The sequence below is a fragment of the Carassius carassius genome, chromosome 5, assembly GCF_963082965.1.
Source record: "Carassius carassius chromosome 5, fCarCar2.1, whole genome shotgun sequence".
In the NCBI taxonomy this organism is placed as follows: domain Eukaryota; kingdom Metazoa; phylum Chordata; class Actinopteri; order Cypriniformes; family Cyprinidae; genus Carassius; species Carassius carassius.
In genome coordinates this window covers 14,685,834-14,705,388 of record NC_081759.1, presented here as the reverse complement: position 1 = coordinate 14,705,388, position 19,555 = coordinate 14,685,834, and the positions used below count along the sequence as shown (strand labels likewise).

The window sequence follows — 19,555 nt, the reverse complement described above, 5'->3', positions numbered from 1 at the left end:
TGTTAGCTTGTGGTGATTGTTACGTCCCAAGATAAAATAGCCAGATAAATGATTAATGCACTGGGGTTCGATAAAGTCAAGCGAGTCTAAAACCTAAACTGTGAGGGGTTCCAGGAGCAATTGCACTCTGATTCAGATCGCACTCAATGCAGAAAATGTACCTTGTGTGAAAGCTCTCCAAGAGTAATGACCATGACCCAAAACCATGTATGTGGTCTCAAGAGGTCTGGAGGACAAGAAACGAAATTCAAATCTCTGGTATATAGCCATAAATTTAGTGAACTTGAGTGTTATGTTGGCGTTGGATTTTCTGGAAGAGGTAAGTAATAGCCAGTTGTGTAAAAAGTTTACTTTTGAAACAGCATATTCAGTTTTCTTATTGGGCAAGCAGAATTTATAAGAGCTGAGTCGTGAATGTCTGCGCCATCAGTGGCACCAAACAAAATTGCAAAAACAATGACCATTTTTAAAACTGTTTCCTAGTCACTCTTCCTATATTCAAAGGATCTCAAATATTGCATTTGTTCAAGACATCTTGCAGAGTTTAACTCTTACTTGCCCCGGCAAACCTCACTAGAAGTTGGCTGTAATCCTGAAGACTTCAGGTTTGTTTATCTGAGATTGTAGCTAAACTAAGCAGGACCTTGACCCTTCACGGACATGATTTGACACCACTGCCATATGCCATTCAGCCCAAAAGTTGGTCTCATTTCAAACTCATAGAATTGCTTGAACCAGAAGTTGTCAAGGAGTTCAAACAAACAGAAATGCTTTACAGTATTTAAACTGTGTATAGTTTACAATGCCACAAAAAATTACCGTATTTTCCTCAGTATAAGGCGCAGGGGTGCTGTACAAGATCCAGGGCCCTATGCATAGGCAGTCCTAATGCCCCCCCCCCCCCCCATTGAAAATATATATTCTAGTATACATCCAATATATTCCAATATACATCACTCAAATATATATATACTTTTCAAGGGTCTCTCTTCCTTTGGGGCCCTGGTAATCAGTACTGGTTTTACCCCCAGTCCAACGCCCGTGATAAGGCGCACCGGATTATAAGGCGCACCTTCAATGAATGGCCTATTTTAGGACTGTTTTCATATATAGGGCGCACCGGATTATAAGGCGCATAGAATAGAAGATACTGCAGTCAAACGTTTGACTGGGTTTGCGTTATGCATCCACTAGATAGAGCTGTGCTAAAGGGAATGTCAACATTTTGACAGAGCGCCTTGATCTATATATAAGGCACTCCGGATTATAAAGCGCACTGTCGTTTGTTGAGAAAATGAAAGGCTTTTAAGTGCGCCTTATAGTGAGGAAAATACGGTACATCACTCTATTGAATCATTGTATGTGATTCTTCAATCAGTGTGTGAATAGAGAAAGGAAGGTGAAATCTGAGTATTGATGTAGTCCTCGAGGCATAACCCCTTACTCTCCCCCGCTGACCACTCGGTGACCTCTTCATTCTTCCCAGGTCATTGACAGCATTGGGTGGAGAGCACAGTCTCCTCAGCCTCCAGCACTGGGCTGACTGCCTGTGTGATGGTATTGATCCACAGCCTCAGGACCTCCACTAGCACTGACATTTCCATAACATAACACACACTCCATGCTTCCTAGTTCTGTGTTACTTCCTCAAGTAAGAAGTAAGAAGAAGCGTTAGTGACATCAAGTCACCTTTATTTATATAGCACTTTTAACAAAAAATTGTGTCAAATCAACTGAACAACATTAATTAGGATAACAGTTTGTCAATAATGCAAAATGACAGTTAAGGCAGTTCATCACTGAATTCAGTGATGTCATCATTCAGTTCAGTTTAAATAGTATCTGTGCAGTCATTTGCAATCAAGTCAACAATATCGCTGTAAATGAAGTGTCCCCAACTAAGCAAGCCAGAGGTGACAGCGGCTAGGAACCAAAACTCTGTCGTGACAGAATGGAGAAAAAACCTTGGGAGAAACCAGGCTCACTCAGGGGGCCAGTTCTCCTCTGGCCAGACGAAACCAGTAGTTCAGTTCCAGATTGTCCAGATGAATCATCTGTTTCCTGTGGTCTTATCCCGGTGTTCGTCTGAGACAATGTCTTTACAGGGGATCTGTATCTGGAGCTCTAGTTTTCCTGGTCTCCGCTGTCTTTCAGGGCTATAGAGGTCGTTTCTAGGTGCTGAACCACCATCTGGTCTGGATACCTACTGGATTCGGGTGACTGCAGTGACCCTCTGATCTGGATACAGACTGAATCTGGTGGCTACGGTGACCTCGGAATAAGAGAGAAACAGACTAATACTAGCGTAGATGCCATTCTTCTAACAATGTAGCAAGTACATCGGGTGTTATGGGAATTGTTCCCAGTTCCAGTTAACCTAATTAATGCAGCCTAAAAATCATTTAACGGATTTGGATATTAGAAGCATATTAGTGTGTTATGTGTAAGCCAGGTTAAAGAGGTAGGTACTCCATACTGCACTAGTGATCGATATGATACCTCTTCATTCACTGCTACGAATTGATGGCAGTCATATAAGTAAGATTTGAACCATGCTAATGCACTTCCAGTAATACGAACAAAGTTTTCTAGTCTATGCAAAAGAATGTTGTGGTCAATAGTGTCAAATGCAGCAGTAAGATCCAATAGCACTAATAGAGAGATACAACCACGATCAGATGATAAGAGCAGGTCATTTGTTACTCTAAAGAGAGCAGTCTCAGTACTATGATACAGTCTAATTCCTGACTGGAAATCCACACAGATACCATTTTCTCTAAGAAGGAATATAATTGTGAGGATACTACCTTTTCTAGTATCTTGGACCAAAAAGGGAGATTCGAGATCGGTCTATAATTAACTAGTTATTTGGGGTCAAGTTGTGGTTTATTTGATGAGAGGCTTAATTACATCTAGCTTGAAGGTTTTGGGGACATATCCTAATGACAGGGAGGAACTAATAATAGTCAGAAGTTGATCTGTGACTTCTGAAAGCACCTCTTTAAGGAGCTTAGATGGAATAGACTCATTTAAAATAATGTAATCATCAGGTTTTAGCCAGGTTTCTGTTAAACAGAGCACATCTAGATTATGATCAGTGATCATATCATATAAAAAAAGTGCTTTCATAGAAAAGGACTTGATATTCAATAAGCCAAGCTTTATCATTTGTTTATCCGTATTGCATCTGTTTTTTATTTGTTGAACCTCAATTAAATTGTTACTCTTAAATTGGTTTGGACTTTTTTTTTTGTATTTTCTAGTTCGGGGAACAGACACAGTCTCTATAGTGTGAAAGAGTCTCTAAGAATCTGTGCTGAGAATTAACTGACTTCTGTGGCAAGAGGCGGCTAGCAGACGGTCGGTTTAACCAGTCTGTCTGCTTCCTGACCTGGGTACCAGTTAGCCAAGTACAGACTCTAAGACAATGTGCCATATTTCTAGAGAGAAGAGCGGCACCACCCCAGGAGGGATGTAGACCATCTCTTTTCAACAGGTCAGGTCTGCCCCAAAAACTAGTCCAATTGTCTATGAAACCTATGTTATTCTGCGGGCACCACTTACACATCCAGCCATTGAGTGATGACAATCTGCTATGTATCTCCACGGTAAGCAGGGAGGGGACCAGTGTCTTACAGTGTCTGACATCGTGCTTGCAAGTTCACACACCTCTTTAATTTTATTTTTATTGATCTCTGACTGGCGAAGTCGAACATTATTAGCTTTAGCGTGAATAACAATCTTACTGTATTTACGTTTAGCATTAGCCAGCACTTTTAAATTTGCCAAGATGTCAGACGCTCTGGCTCCCGGTAAACATTGAACTATGGTGGCTGGCGTCTCTATTTTCACATACCGTACAATAGAATCGCCAATAACTAGAGCACTTTCATCAGGTTTCTCACAATGGCTGTGTCACTGTGTGGGGAGAACCTGTTTAATGTTCTGATCGAAACAGAATAGCAGTGTTTTGACCCGTGACTATGCCGCCTCACAGTCACCCAGTTGCCCTGCATACATGCATCTATCACATGTGAACCCCTCGTCGCCGACAGATAAACTATACATGTGGCAAGCGGTGCAAATAACAATAGCAGGAGAAGCCATTTCTCACCGTGCTTGATGAAAAATTCTTACCACAGTTGTTTGATGAACTTGTGAAAAACCGGAGCGAGAGAGTAGCGAGAGAGAGGAGAGGAAAAAAGAAAACCGCGATAGGCACTAATGGAAACCGTAATGACAAGCTAACAAGTGCTCACGCACTGCAGATGCGCTGATTTAGAATAAAAGTGAACGATCGAATTAATCAGATTAGATAGATAGATAATATCAGAAATATGGTGGGTGTTAAGTTATATTTTAGCACTTTAAACAATAGAGATTGCTAGTAAAATAGAGGTTCTACAGAAATACAAAGCTACATGGAGCTACGATCACAAACCAGCAGCAAGGCAAGCAGGAAGCAAGAATAACACTGTCCAACAGTCACACCCACACTGTTAACATCACTGTTAATCAACATAAAGTCTTGTGTACATTGTAGCTTATTCTGGCCAAGAATCACCCAACAGTCTGATTTCAGTCTATTTTCAAGGTGGCATCATCAATTATATGTCATGGGAATTGTTCAGATGGTCATGAAGGTCAAAGATGAAGTTCTTTAGACTTTGACCATCATTGCAATTCTTGACCTGTGGGCGACTTGACGGGGTAGCGCAGTAGCTTGACTCCTGAATCCATAGTCAGATGGGAGTAATAAAAAAGGCTTAGTGGGACATGCCTGACCAACATTTAAAGCAAGAATGGGAAAGTCGGGGAAAGTCGTGGCCTAATGGTTAGAGAGTCGGACTCCCAATCGAAAGGTTGTGAGTTCGAGTCCCGGGCTGGCAGGAATTGAGGTTGGGGGGAGTGCATGTACAGTTCTCTCTCCACCTTCAATAACATGACTTAGGTGCCCTTGAGCAAGGCATCGAACCCCCAACTGCTCCCCGGGCGCCGCAGCATAAATGGCTGCCCACTGCTCCGGGTGTGTGCTCACAGTGTGTGTGTGTGTTCACTGCTCTGTGTGTGTGTGCACTTTGGATGGGTTAAATGCAGAGCACAAATTCTGAGTATGGGTCACCATACTTGGCTGAATGTCACTTCACACTTTCACTTTAAATGACCAACCACAGCTCTTTTTTTATATGCTATTTATGGGCAGGGGTTACTATGAAATCGATGGTTCCACAATCTTAAACTGGTGTGCAGCCGAGTGATCACTAATTCACATAAAGGCATATCATTCTACATGAAGACTAGAGACAACACAAAAATGCTGACTAGATATATACTTTGAGACACATTGAAGAACAAATGGTTGATATAATTTCAAACAAAATTTGGCCAAAGCAAAGGTTTTTTGAAGTTAATTTTGGTGATTCAAAACAGATGTTAATCGCCTTTAAACTGCCATTGGTCTTCGCTTTGTAAAGTGTGGAAAATATTTATTTGATCCCCTGCTGATTTTGTAAGTTTTGTAAGTTTGTCCAAAAACACATTATATGAAGGTTAGAAATTGATGTGCATTTCAGTGAGTGAAATAAGTATTTGATCCCCTACCAACCAGCAAGAATTCTGGCTTCCACAGATTTGTTATGTTTCCCATTTGGAACTCAAAATTGCGAATTTTAGGCTATCGGTTGTTTATTATTCATGCAACAATGCATATTACTGTTGTAGTTTTAATTAATACCCATTGCTATATAGCTGATAACATTGTCTAGTGAAAATTTAACTATTATACTGAATAGAATAAAGTTCTTCATGACTAGTGCTTACGTATTTCATTTCATTCTGTAACCTACTTGTTCAGTAGATCGGTGTACTAGAGTTAAATGATACTGTTTTTGACAATTTTTATAACATTTCTGACGGATAATATCATTATAATTTTTTTGTTTCCTGAATGTCGGGTTCTGTCAGCAATAACCTGTCCATTGGCTTTTATCATTACTGTCAGTTTAAGTGCCAGCGATGTAGTGTTGCCAGATATTGCTATTAAAACAAACATAAAACAAAGATAAAAATATTGCTGTCCCTAAACCGAAACTTCCTAATCGATAATTTTCCTAAAGTGTTAAATTAAGTGAAAAAGACAAGTCCACAAATGCTTATAATAGCTGGATCTGGCAACACGGAGACTGTGCCCATGCCCTCACTCTCAACTCATTCACTCTGGCGGCATCTCACGGTGATCATTTACATACCACGGATGCTAAATATTATTGCAAACTGTCTGAACTGTGTTAGACATGTCTTGCAGCCATTCATATGAGGAGTTTAAAATTTGCTTTCTGAATGACTAATTTGCTGTTAGTTTTGAACATTAAAAATTTTATGAGGTCTGAACCTCAGTGACCTCATAGCTGGCTACGGGCCTGTATCAAATGATATAACAGACAAAGCAATAGTGACCACATAATAAAAAGTTTGCCTCTCTCGCTATTTACAATATATGTACAAAATTGGTGGGCAGGGCTAAACAGGCATTGATTTAGAAGCAGGCGTTGATCTTCTGCGGGTTATCCACATTATGTCATAAAGTGGCACATTCCAGAACCTGTCTTTTTGGCAGATTTGCTTCAATATAAGCTGTTTTTAGACTAAAAGATTACTGTAAGTTTCAGAACTCAAAACTTTCTTCTCATAGTACAATGACCTCCTATATGTCAAAAGATTAAGTCAAGTCAAGTCACCTTTATTTATATAGCACTTTAAACAAAATACATTGCGTCAAAGCAACTGAACAACATTCATTAGGAAAACAGTGCGTCAATAATGCAAAATGATAGTTGAAGGCAGTTCATCATTGAATTCAGTGATGTCATCTCTCTTCAGTTAAATAGTGTCTGTGCATTTATTTGCAATCAAGTCAACGATATCGCTGTAGATGAAGTGACCCCAACTAAGCAAGCCAGAGGCGACAGCGGCTAGGAAGCAAAACTCCATCGGTGACAGAATGGAGAAAAAAACCTTGGGAGAAACCAGGCTCAGTTGGGGGGGGCAGTTCTCCTCTGACCAGACGAAACCAGTAGTTCAATTCCAGGCTGCAGCAAAGTCAGATTGTGCAGAAGAATCATTTCATTTCCTGTGGTCTTGTCCTGGTGGTCCTCTGAGACAAGATCATGACAGGGGATCTGTATCTGGGGCTCTAGTTGTCCTGGTCTCCGCTGTCTTTCAAGGCAGTAGAGGTCCTTTCTAGGTGCTGATCCACCATCTGGTCTGGATACGTGCTGGATCCGGGTGACTGCAGTGACCCTCTGATCTGGATACAGACTGGATCTGGTGGCTACGGTGACCTCTGAATAAGAGAGAAACAGACAAATATTAGCGTAGATGCCATTCTTCTAATTATGTAGCAAGTACATAGGGTGTTATGGGAAGTGTTCCTGGTTCCCGTTTACCTAATTAATGCACCCTAAAAATAATTTAACGGATTTGGATATTAAAAGCATATTAGTATGTTATGTGTAAGCCAGGTTAAAGAGATGGGTCTTAAATCTAGATTTAAACTGCAAGAGTGTGTCTGCCTCCCGAACAATGTTAGGTAGGTTATTCCAGAGTTTAGGCGCCAAATAGGAAAAGGATCTGCTGCCCGCAGTTGATTTTGATATTCTAGGTATTATCAAATTGCCTGAGTTTTGAGAACGTAGCGGACGTAGAGGATTATAATGTAAAAGGAGCTAATTCAAATACTGAGGTGCTAAACCATTCAAGGCTCTATAAGTAATAAGCAATATTTTAAAATCTATACAATGTTTGATAGGGAGCCAGTGCAGTGTTGACAGGACCGGGCTAATATGGTCATACTTCCTGGTTCTAGTAAGAACTCTTGCTGCTGCATTTTGGACTAGCTGTAGTTTGTTTACTAAGTGTGCAGAACAACCACCCAATAAAGCATTACAATAATCTAACCTTGAGGTCATAAATGCATGAGTTAACATTTCTGCATTTGACATTGAGAGCATAGGCCGTAATTTAGATATATTTTTGAGATGGAAAAATGCAGTTTTACAAATGCCAGAAACGTGGCTTTCTAAGGAAAGATTGCGATCAAATAGCACACCTAGGTTCCTAACTGATGACTAAGAATTGACCGAGCAACCATCAAGTCTTAGACAGTGTTCTAGGTTATTACAAGCAGAGTTTTTAGGTCCTATAATTAACACCTCTGTTTTTTCAGAATTTAGCAGTAAGAAATTACTCGTCATCCAGTTTTTTTATATCGACTATGCATTCCATTAGTTTTTCAAATTGGTGTGTTTCACCGGGCCGCGAAGAAATATAGAGCTGAGTATCATCAGCATAACAGTGAAAACTAACACCATGTTTCCTGATGATATCTCCCAAGGGTAACATATAAAGCGTGAAGAGTAGCGGCCCTCCTCCATACTGCACTAGTGATCGATATGATACATCTTCATTCACTGCTAACAAAGTGTTCAAGTCTATGCAAAAGAATGTTGTGGACAATTGTCAAACGCAGCACTAAGATCCAATAAAACCAATAGAGAGATACACCCACGATCAGATGATAAGAGTAGATCATTTGTAATTCTAAGGAGAGCAGTCTCAGTACTATGATACGGTGGAAATCCTCACATATACAATTTTTCTCTAAGAAGGAATATAATTGAGAGGATACCACCTTTTCTAGTATCTTGGACAGAAAAGGGAGATTCGAGATTGGTCTATAATTAACTAGTTCTTTGGGGTCAAGTTGTGTTTTTTTGATGAGAGGCTTAATAACAGCCAGTTTGAAGGTTTTGGGGACATATCCTAATGACAATGAGGAATTAATAATAGTCAGAAGAGAATCTTTGACTTCTGGAAGCACTTCTTTTAGGAGCTTAGATGGTATAGGGTCTAACATACATATTGTTGGTTTAGATTATTTAACAAGTTTATACAATTCTTCCTCTCCTATTGTAGAGAATGAGTGGAACTGTTCCTCAGGGGGTCTAAAGTGCACTGTCTGATGCGATACTGTAGCTGACGGCTGAATGGTTGCAATTTTATCTCTAATTGTATCGATTTTAGAAGTAAAGTAGTTAATAAAGTCATTACTGCTGTGGTGTTGGGAAATGTCAACACTTGTTGAGGCTTTATTTTTCGTTAATTTAGCCACTGTATTGAATAAATACCTGGGGTTATGTTTGTTTTCTTCTAAAAGAGCAGATCTAGCAGTTTTTAATGCTTTTCTGTAGGATAGGTTACTTTTCCGCGAAGCAATACGAAATACATCTAGTTTTGTTTTCCTCCAGCTGCACTCCATTTTTCGGGCTGCTCTCTTTAAGGGTGCGAGTATGCTCATTATACCATGGTGTCAAACTATTTTCCTTAACCTTCCTAAAGCGTAAAGGAGCAACTGTATTTAAAGTGCTAGAAAAGAGAGTCCATAGCATATCCAAAACCTCAGAACAACTTGAAGATGTAACAGAAACTAAGGAATTTGGATACATCAGGAAGATAACTTAAAAAGCAGTCTTTTGTGATAGAAGTGATGGTTCTTCCATACTTGTAACAAGAAGTAGAATTTACAATTTTGGCTATATGAAATTTGCACAAAACTAAATAATGATCTGAGATATCATCACTTGGCTGCATAATTAAGGGAAATTAGATTTCTCCGTTCATGACCACTTCAACTAATGTTTAGAACATTTCACAGATAAAACTCTGCAACCAAAGCTTAATATGTTCTTAAAGGGATAGTTCACTTAAATAGCTAAATTATATCATTAATAACTTACCCTCATGTTGTTCCAAACTCGTAAGACCTCCGTTTATCTTTGGAACACAGTTTAAGATATTTTAGATTTTGTTCGAGAGCTCTCAGTCCCTCCATTAAAGCTGTGTGAACGGTATACTGTCCATGTACACAAAGGTAAGAAAAACATCATCAAAGTAGTCCATGTGACATCAGAGGGTCAGTTAGAATTTTTTGAAGCATAGAAAATACATCTTTGTCCAAAAATAGCAAAAAATATGACTTTATTCAGCATTGTCTTCTCTTCCGTGTCTGTTGTGAGAGAGAGTTCAAAACAAGCAGTTTGTGATATCCGGTTCGCGAATGAATCATTCGATTAACTTAACTTTTTGGTAAACAAAGGGAATTTACTATTAAATATAAAACATGGAAGAAATGTTGTGTGATTAAACCTTAAAAAAAATAATGTTTGATTATTTTTTTTATTGGTAGTCTATGTACATTCTGCTGAACAATAGTCTTTAACCGGACTTTTATTTTGACAGGTTGACGTACCTTTACAGTTCTGTGTATGTGATGTGACACTAGTTTTACTCAAATCAAACGGTCAAATGCTCATGAAGTGACTGTCAGAGCAGTTCTGCAGAAGTTGTTCATGTGTTCACGTCTTATTTACTGAGACAGCAGACGCTGAAATCACCGGAGCGTCACGCGCGCTTCAGTGTGTGTAATAAAGGAAGACACGCTTCTGCTCCATTCATTAACAGAGACACGCAGAACATGCAGGATTCATATTTAAATAGACTGTTCCGGCTTAATATTTACAGAAATTCGTCCATATCGTGATTTGATGTAAGTGCAATGACCTATTTTTGATTAATTAATTCAAAATTTGGCAAATTCCGTGCCATTCCGCGTTTAACTGTAAATTACGTTTTTATGACTGGATTCCGCGATTCCCTCCGCGTTTTCTGCATCGCGGAAATCATAGGGCCCTAGTTGTGGTATGCCAGGTCTATGGACACACACCACGACGTTCTCTTTACATTTTTTTTGCCCACGCCCTCAAATCAAAACATTGCTGACTCCAAGCAGTATGCGATTTCAGACTCCGCGCTTGTGTCTCCTTCCGCTTTGTGGGTGACATAAACGCATTGTCACATTAAAAAAAATCATTGCGAAAGAACCTGACGTGAGATTTAAAATAAATTAAAAGAGGCTTCGAGGCAGAGGAATTTGCCTCAATCATTTTTTGTAATTGAGTTACTCAAGGAATCGTTTCAACCCTACTGTTAACTTTTGTAATGTTGCTGACACTCCCTCTGAGTTCAAACAAACCAATATCCCGGAGTAATTCATGTACTCAAACAGTACACTGACTGAACTGCTGTGAAGAGAGAACTGAAGATGAACACCGAGCTGAGCCAGATAACGAACAATACGTAGACTGACTCGTTCACGAGTCAAGAACCGGTTGCATCGGTTTTCGGATCACCAGTAGTTCTTTTGGACAGTTCGATTCAATAAACCGGTTGAAGAAATGGTTCACCGGTTCTTTTGCGATCGATGTAATGACGTCATTGGCGATGATTGCCCTTGATTCAAGCTATTGGTTTACTCGCGCTCATAACACTAGCACAGAATCAATCACCAAAAGAATCAGTTCAGTTCAGACGCTCTGTGTGTCAGTCTGCTTCACACTGAAACACACATCCGCAGTATCATCAGCTCCTCGGTTCTCGAATCGGACGTGTCTGACAGAAACGGTTCTTGACTCGTGAACGAGTCATTATCTGGCTCGGCTCGGTGTTCATCTTCAGTTCTATCTTCACAGCAGTTCAGTCAGTGTACTGTTTGAGTACATTAATTATTCAGGGATATTGGTTTGTTTGAACTCAGAGGGAGTGTCAGCCACATTAAAAAAGTTAACAGCTTAAGTCATTTGTGGATTAATGCGTTTTGGAGACACGAACCATTTAAACCGATTCCGTTCGATTTGGTGAACTGGTTCAAAAAGATCAGGTTACATCGAATGATTAGTTCGCGAACCGGATATCACAAACTGCTTTGTTTTGAACTCTCTCACAACAGACACTGAAGAGAAGACAATGCTGAATTAAAGTCGTATTTTTTTGCTATTTTTGGACCAAGATGTATTTTCGATGCTTCAAAAAATTCTAACTGACCCTCTGATGTCACATGGACTACTTTGATGATGTTTTTCTTACCTTTCTGGACTTGGACAGTATAGCGTTCACACAGCTTCAATGGAGGGACTGCGAGCTCTCGGACTAAATCTAAAATATTTAAAACTGTGTTCTGAAGATAAACGGAGGTCTTACGGGTTTGGAACAACATGAGGGTAAGTTATTAATGACATAATTTTGCTATTTGGGTGAACTATCCCTTTAAGGATATCTTCACACTAAATGCCTTAAAACTAAAAAAAAAAAAACACAGAAGTATTCAGTGTTGCAGCTTTGTGACTTGTAAACAAAACTTTTTCATTCAAACCATTGCTCTTTCTACACAGGTTCTGGGTCGCGAAGTGTACACCTCCAATAACCAGCTGGGTGGAGTACAGATCATGCACAATAATGGAGTCACACACACCACTGTGTGCGATGATTTTGAGGGAGTGTTTACATTACTGCTCTGGGTATCTTACATGCCGAAGGTATGCAGAACACTGTGAAATGTAACCCGGAGAATGTGATTTAGAGTCTCAACAGTGCCGTTCTCCTTCAGAATAAGTTGAGTCCTGTGCCAATGCTCAGTGCTAAAGATCCCATCGATCGGCCAGTGGAGTTTGTTCCTACCAAGGCACCTTATGACCCACGCTGGATGTTAGCAGGACGTCCCAGTCAGAGTGAGTAGATACTGCAACTTTAGACCTCGTTACATGTTTAACTCTATTAATAGCATCTGTCACTTGATTTTTTTAACATGGACCCTCTTATATGTACTTAATTTTTACCTTTTCCTATATCAGTGACATTATGCTGTCAAAAGAGCTCAACTTGTTAATTTGTTGAGGCCTCCTGCAGTGTTATTTTGTGTTTTTTGCTGAGGAATGTGTTGTTAAATGGAAATGTCCAGTAATGAATGAGTTTGGTCTGAGGGTTTATGTTTGAGGCACAGCACTAGGTCTCTCAGCACTAGGTCTCACTCAGAGATAAGACACTCTGGGATATATGGAGTGTTTTTTTATTGGCGAGACAGATTACACATCAGTGTAATTGCCACAGTGAGGTGGGGAGATATCGAGAGCTGGTGGCAGGAAGAAAAATCTTTGTCTCAGTGCAGAGACAGGTCTCAGTGTAATTGAATGGTAACCTCTTCCTGCAGCAAGCATGTGCTTCTCCTCGGTTAAGCTCAGCATATCTCTGATGAAGATAGGGTACTAATACAGCTCTGACGGTCTCTCTCCTTCCATACAGACACTAAGGGTGCATGGGTGAGCGGGTTCTTTGACCACGGCTCTTTTCTGGAGATCATGCAGCCGTGGGCACAGAGTGTAATAGTAGGACGGGCCAGGTAAGCACCAATGAATACTTTGGCCCCAAAAAGTATTTGGACTCTTAGGCAAGTTCTAAAACTTCATCAATGTCATTGTAGATGTCCCTTGGTCTGATGTCTTGTTATCTAAAGCAAACAAATTATGCTGCTGTAGAGCTCTCAGAACTAGGCATTTTCTAGAGAAATATGCATTATCTTTTTTTTCTTTTTCTTTTTTTTGCACATGCAATGGCGTATATTCGCAAATACTTGTTTTTCTAATGATTAACTACTCAAACTGAGCCCTTACTCTCCTCAGTGAACTTGTGTTGACCTATGACCTCAATTTCTAAAGGGCAACGTTTGTCAATTGGAAAGGTCCTGCTCTGATAAATGCACTTTGAATGCTCCTGTGGGGAACATTAGTTTCACATCAGTCTTCTACTCAATGCCTTTTTAGTTGTCTGCCAAAATACAGATTGACAATGGATGTGTCAGTTTTATTTACCTTTTAGAGTATTTGTCTGCATGATAAAGCTTGATTTTGCAATTTATTTTAATTTGCTTTTTTTCTTCTTTTTACATTTTTTAATTTACACATTCAAACATTAAAATAATAATAAAAAAGACCTTAAATGTGTGACAGGAAGAAAATTATACTGTGTGTATGTGAAAATTCATATTGTATCAAATATATATCTATATTATATTAAATATGTCCCTGTGTAACAAACATTCTGACTTGTCATTTGTAGGTTGGGCGGGATCCCAACTGGAGTAGTTGCAGTGGAAACCCGATCAGTGGAGCTGTCTATCCCAGCAGACCCAGCCAATTTGGACTCAGAAGCCAAGGTGATCACTTGGAAACACTTTACACACTCTGGTCATCTTTCCGAAAGGCATTAAGTGGCAGTGTTCTGTACTTTTTCTGGTAGATCATCCAACAAGCAGGGCAAGTGTGGTTCCCTGACTCTGCTTTTAAGACAGCACAGGCCATTAAAGACTACAACAGGGAGGGGCTTCCACTCATGGTGTTTGCCAACTGGAGGGGCTTCTCTGGAGGGATGAAAGGTCAGTAATACCGGAAATGAAGTAGGATGCACCTTAGTGAACTATGATTATCTCTGCTAATACCTTATGCTCTCCTGTCTTCAGACATGTATGACCAGGTGCTAAAGTTTGGAGCATATATAGTAGACGGGCTGAGAGAATACAGACAGCCAGTGCTGGTGTACATTCCTCCACAAGCAGAGCTCAGGGGAGGATCGTGGGTCGTTATAGACCCCACCATCAACCCTCGCCACATGGAGATGTATGCGGATAAGGACAGCCGGTAAGAACCAGTTTTGTTTATTTATTTTTATTTTTTTGGTTTGTTTCGTTTTGTTTTTTTTGTCATTTTGTGTTGCATCTTGTTTTTTTATTTTATTTTATGTAAATGTAACAGTGTATTAACACTGCATGTTTGGTTTTGTTTTGCTTTTGTGTTTTTATGTTTTTTTGTTTTGTTTTGTTTTGTTTTTTTGTCATTTTGCGTTGCATCTTGTTTTTTTATTTTATTTTATGTAAATGTAACAGTGTATTAACACTGCATGTTTGGTTTTGTTTTGCTTTTGTTTTTTTGTTTTGTTTTGTTTTTTTGTCATTTTGCGTTGCATCTTGTTTTTTTATTTTATGTAAATGTAACAGTGTATTAACACTGCATTGGTTGTTTATATGTTTGTTGTGTTTGTTTTGCTTTGTTGTTTTTGATGGGATTGGTTTTATTTGGTTTTGTTGTTTGGTTGTGTTTTGTATAGTTTTGTTTATTTGTTTTGTTATTGTTTTATCATTGTGCATTCTTTTATTTTATGTAACGGTGTATTAACACTACATTAAAACAGAAAACTAAGAAAAAAAACACCAAAAATTTTAATAAATATAAAATTTAATTAGTCGTGTCCGACCTTTCAAGCAAGCCATTTTGAGTAATGATGGAAGAAAATCATTGAATTTGTTTCAAACAAATTCACTTTAATAACCTATTTGAATAAATTGATTGATCAGTGTGTGCGTTCTGCAGCGGTGGTGTGCTGGAGCCTGAAGGCACGGTGGAGATCAAGTTCCGTAAAAAAGACCTGGTGAAGACCATGAGACGGGTGGACCCTATATACATGGGGCTTGCAGAAAGACTGGGTATGTTTCTCACAATGCGGTCTCTCCCTTGAAATTTTGTTTTATTGGGCGTGTATGAGTGTTATATTAAAGCACTTCATCTCTGCACTCTGCTGATGGTGTCGACCCTTTCTCTCCTCCCTGAGGAGCAGTGTCAATCACAGGAGTCTCAGATCAATCAGTTCGCATTGCTGTTCTGTACCTTCTTCGATCGATTACCCCGTCAGCAGTCACTAAAATGGACTGTGCCACCACAGTGGCCTGTAGTGTTGCAGGCAGCCACGCTGAATGATTGGCTGTGATGGGATCAATCTCTTTTGAACAGCCACAGGCTGATGTGAGATTCAAAAGAGCTCCTCGGTTGGCAGCACTCTAGCGGTGTGATTCTTCCTGATTTTCATGTACAGAATGAGGGACTAACACATGGATGCCAAAATAGCAGAATTGTGTTCATTAACTTTAGCCAGTCTGAAATCAAAATTAACAATTTTAATGCACATTTATTTTACACTGTTTACCAGTAGGTGTTATTCTAAATTGTTCATCAAAAAGGAATTACATGCTTCCCAATGTTTTTATAGTATTGTTTATACATTATTATAGTATGTTTATATTTAGCTTTTATTTTAATTAAGTTTTAGTATTTTTGTATTATTATTAAATGCAGGACAATGTTTAATTTTCACTAAAATGTAAGTTTATAAATATTTTATCTAATATTTATATTTTATTTTATTTCAGTTAATAAAAATTATATGAATAGTTTTATTTTTAGTTAAAAACTGCACTGTTTGCTTTACTTTTCTTTTGGTTAATGCCACCTCATCCAAAAATATAACAATTAAAATAAAAAAGCTATTCAGTTAACTATTGTTTTAGGTAATGCAGCTTTTCTAAAACCTAGTCAAAAATAAATCCATTATAAAAATTCATTATTAAGTTATTTATAATAATTCAATTAAATTCAAGTTTATTTGTATAGAGCTTTTAACGATACAAATCATTGCAAAGCAACTTTACAGAAAATTAAGTTTCTACAATATTTAGTTGTAGCTTATCAGTGGTGACTGTTAGTTTTTGTGCATGACAGAAATTGTCAGAAAAATTAATACAAGACAGTCAACCAGACGATGAACACTATTAACAGCGATTATTATATGATGCAATCACACTTATAGCAATATTTGTTAGTCTGTATGTTGTTTCAGGGTTAGCATTATCTGAGGTCCACTCAGGGGTCAGCATCATCTCTTCTCAAGTGTTCTGGATCCAGACTGGAGCTTGTGTAAATCCTAGTCAAATCCAAAAGGCAAAACAGGAAACAAATAGAGACATAATTGTCGTAGCTGCTGTTCCAAACAATTAAAATTAATTGGTTTAACCCAAGCTAAAGAATAATAATGCTCATTTGTCACAAATTATGAGATGCATTATTTAAATGCTTGGTGAAAGAGATGTGTTATTAATCTAGATTTAAACAGAGACAGTGTGTCTGAACTCTGATCATTATCAGGAAGGCTATTCCAGAGTTTGGGAGCCAAATGCGAAAAAGCTCTACCTCCTTTAGTGGATGTTGCTATCCTAGGAACTACCAAAAGTCCAGCGTTTTGTGACCTTAGAGAGTGTGATGGATTGTAATGTGGTATAAGGCTATTTAGGTACTAAGGAGCTAAACCATTTAGGGCCTTATAGGGAAGTAATAATATTTTGTAACTGATACAGAACTTAATAGGTAGCCAGTGCAGAGACTGTTAAATTGGGGTAATATAATCATATTTTTTTGACCTGATAAGGACTCTAGCCTCTGCATTTTGGACTACTTGTAGCTAGTTTATTGAAGATGCAGGACAACCACCTAGAAGTGCATTACAATAGTCCAGTCTAGAAGTCATGAATGCATGAACTAAGTTAAATATATATATATATATATATATATGTATGTATATATCATAAATATATCATATATTTTTAGTGACAAGTACACATTTCCATTACCAACACTTAGTGTCAGATACCTTAAAGACATTGCTATTGCTACATTGCTATGCCATTGCTACACTTTCTATGCTATGACTGCTCCACAGACTTCTTTTTGCAAATTTTGCAAAAACAAACCTGGACCTGGAGATGGACACACACTCAAACTCACAAACTTACTGACACACTCAAACACAGGCACACACACTCAAACATTCAAAAAGACTCTCACACACACACACAGCCTCAGACACACACAGGCTCACACACACACCAATCTGGACCTGGAGGTGGACACACACACACACACACACACAAACCTGGAGATTGAGGTGGACAAAAACCAACACACACCAACCTGAACCTGGAGATAATAATAATATAATGTCTAGTCTGGTGGCTGTGATATATATAAACCTACCAACGTCTGTTGCCATGATTTTTGGAGTGACTGATCGCGAGAGGGAAAAAATGACGTTTTAGTTGCATAACATCGGTTAATGGAAACGCCGTCATTTCGCAATAATTGTTTAGTGTTTTTTTCTTCTAAATATCGATAAAGTTTTGCGCGAATCTGTAATGGAAACGTGATAGCGCTTAACATAGACTAACTTCTCAGAGTTATGTTGAGCAACAGTGTTCATTACTAACCATTCAACTCCGGATTGATTCTGGAATCTTCGCTGGGGGAATAAGCATTAAGCACCGGCAACATCTGTAACTAACGCATGCTCATGTTTTGATTCAGATCGTGTTCGAAGAGGAGGGGCTAGTCGTGCGTGCCTCCGTTTCAGTTTGTGAGAGGGAGGGAGCAAGCAGCGTGCAGCTCTACAATAAAATACAATTGTACCCATATTAAATAGTTTTAAAATCTGAATCAATCCGTGGCGGTCAGCGTTGATATTGTGGCGGGCCGCCACAAATTAATGAATGTATGGGAAACCCTGTTCATAGTTGAGTATCATCAGCATAACAATGGAAACTAATCCTGTATTTTCTTATAATATTACCAAGGGGCAACATGTATATTGAAAATAGCAGAGGACCTAGGACAGATCCTTGTGGCACTCCATATTTAACTGGTGATAAATGAGATGACTCCCCATTTAAATAAACAAAATGGTAGCTAATGGATCTAAACCATCTTAGAGCCTGCCCTTAAATAGCTGTATAGTTTTGTAATCGATCTATGAGTATGTCATGATCTATGGTGTCAAACGCAGCACTAAGATCAAGTAAAACTAGCAATGAGATGCAGCCTTGATCTGACGCAAGAAGCAGGTTGTTTGTAATTTTAACAAGTGCAGTTTCTGTGCTATGGGGGGGCCTGAAACCTAACATGAAATTCTTCATACAGATCATTTTTTTTTGCAGGAAGGAGCACAATTGAGCAGACACAACTTTTTCTAAAATTTTAGACATAAATGAAAGATTTGAAATGGGCCTATAATTTGCCAGTTCATTAGGATCTAATTGTGATTTCTTAATAAGAGGGTTAATAACCGCCAGCTTGAATGGTTTTGGCACATTACCTAAAGATAACGACGAGTTAATAATATTGAGAAGCGGTTCTTTGGCTACAGGTAACAACTCTTTCAGTAATTTATTGGGTACAGGATCTAATAAACACGCTGTTGGTTCAGGTGCAGTGATAAGTTTATTTAGCTCTTCCTGTCCTATAGTTGTGAAGCACTGCAGTTTATCTTTGGGTGCGATGGATGAAACTGAAGTATTAGACGCTGTAGAATCTACATTTATTATTGTATTTCTAATGTTATCTATTTTATCAGTGAAGAAATTCATTACTATTAAAGGTTGATGGAATATTTGAATTGGGTGGCGTCATGTTATTTGTTAGTCTAGCCACTGTGCTGGACATACTGTTTTTCCATGCAATTCTAAAAACTATAAAGTTAGTTTTTCTCCATTTTTCTCCACTTGTAGTCACAAGACTACGAGTATCTTTCTTGAGAGAGTGTGTATTACTGTTATAACAAGGCAAAGTATATACATTTTTCTCTAACCTTTTTTAATTTGATGGGGACAACAGCTTCTAATGCATTAGAGAAAATAGTGTCCATGTTGTCAGTCACTTCGTCTAGTTCATGTGTATTTTGGGATACACTTAGTTGTTTAGATAAATCAGGCAGGTTATTTGCGAATCTGTATTTGGTG

The 19,555-nt window shown here is 38.6% G+C and overlaps 1 protein-coding gene across 9 annotated transcripts in view; it reads left to right on the top strand.

The window, feature by feature from the left end:
* LOC132140827 (acetyl-CoA carboxylase-like) overlaps positions 1-19,555 on the top strand; it is a 74,665-nt gene that overhangs the window by 49,415 nt on the left and 5,695 nt on the right. For all 9 annotated transcript variants that reach the window (XM_059549840.1, XM_059549839.1, XM_059549838.1 and 6 more), the window contains 7 exons: positions 12,285-12,428; positions 12,500-12,620; positions 13,192-13,288; positions 14,005-14,101; positions 14,185-14,320; positions 14,405-14,582; positions 15,312-15,424. In XM_059549840.1, coding sequence (XP_059405823.1) covers positions 12,285-12,428; positions 12,500-12,620; positions 13,192-13,288; positions 14,005-14,101; positions 14,185-14,320; positions 14,405-14,582; positions 15,312-15,424 — 886 coding nt within the window. The remainder of the gene's footprint in view (positions 1-12,284; positions 12,429-12,499; positions 12,621-13,191; positions 13,289-14,004; positions 14,102-14,184; positions 14,321-14,404; positions 14,583-15,311; positions 15,425-19,555) is intronic.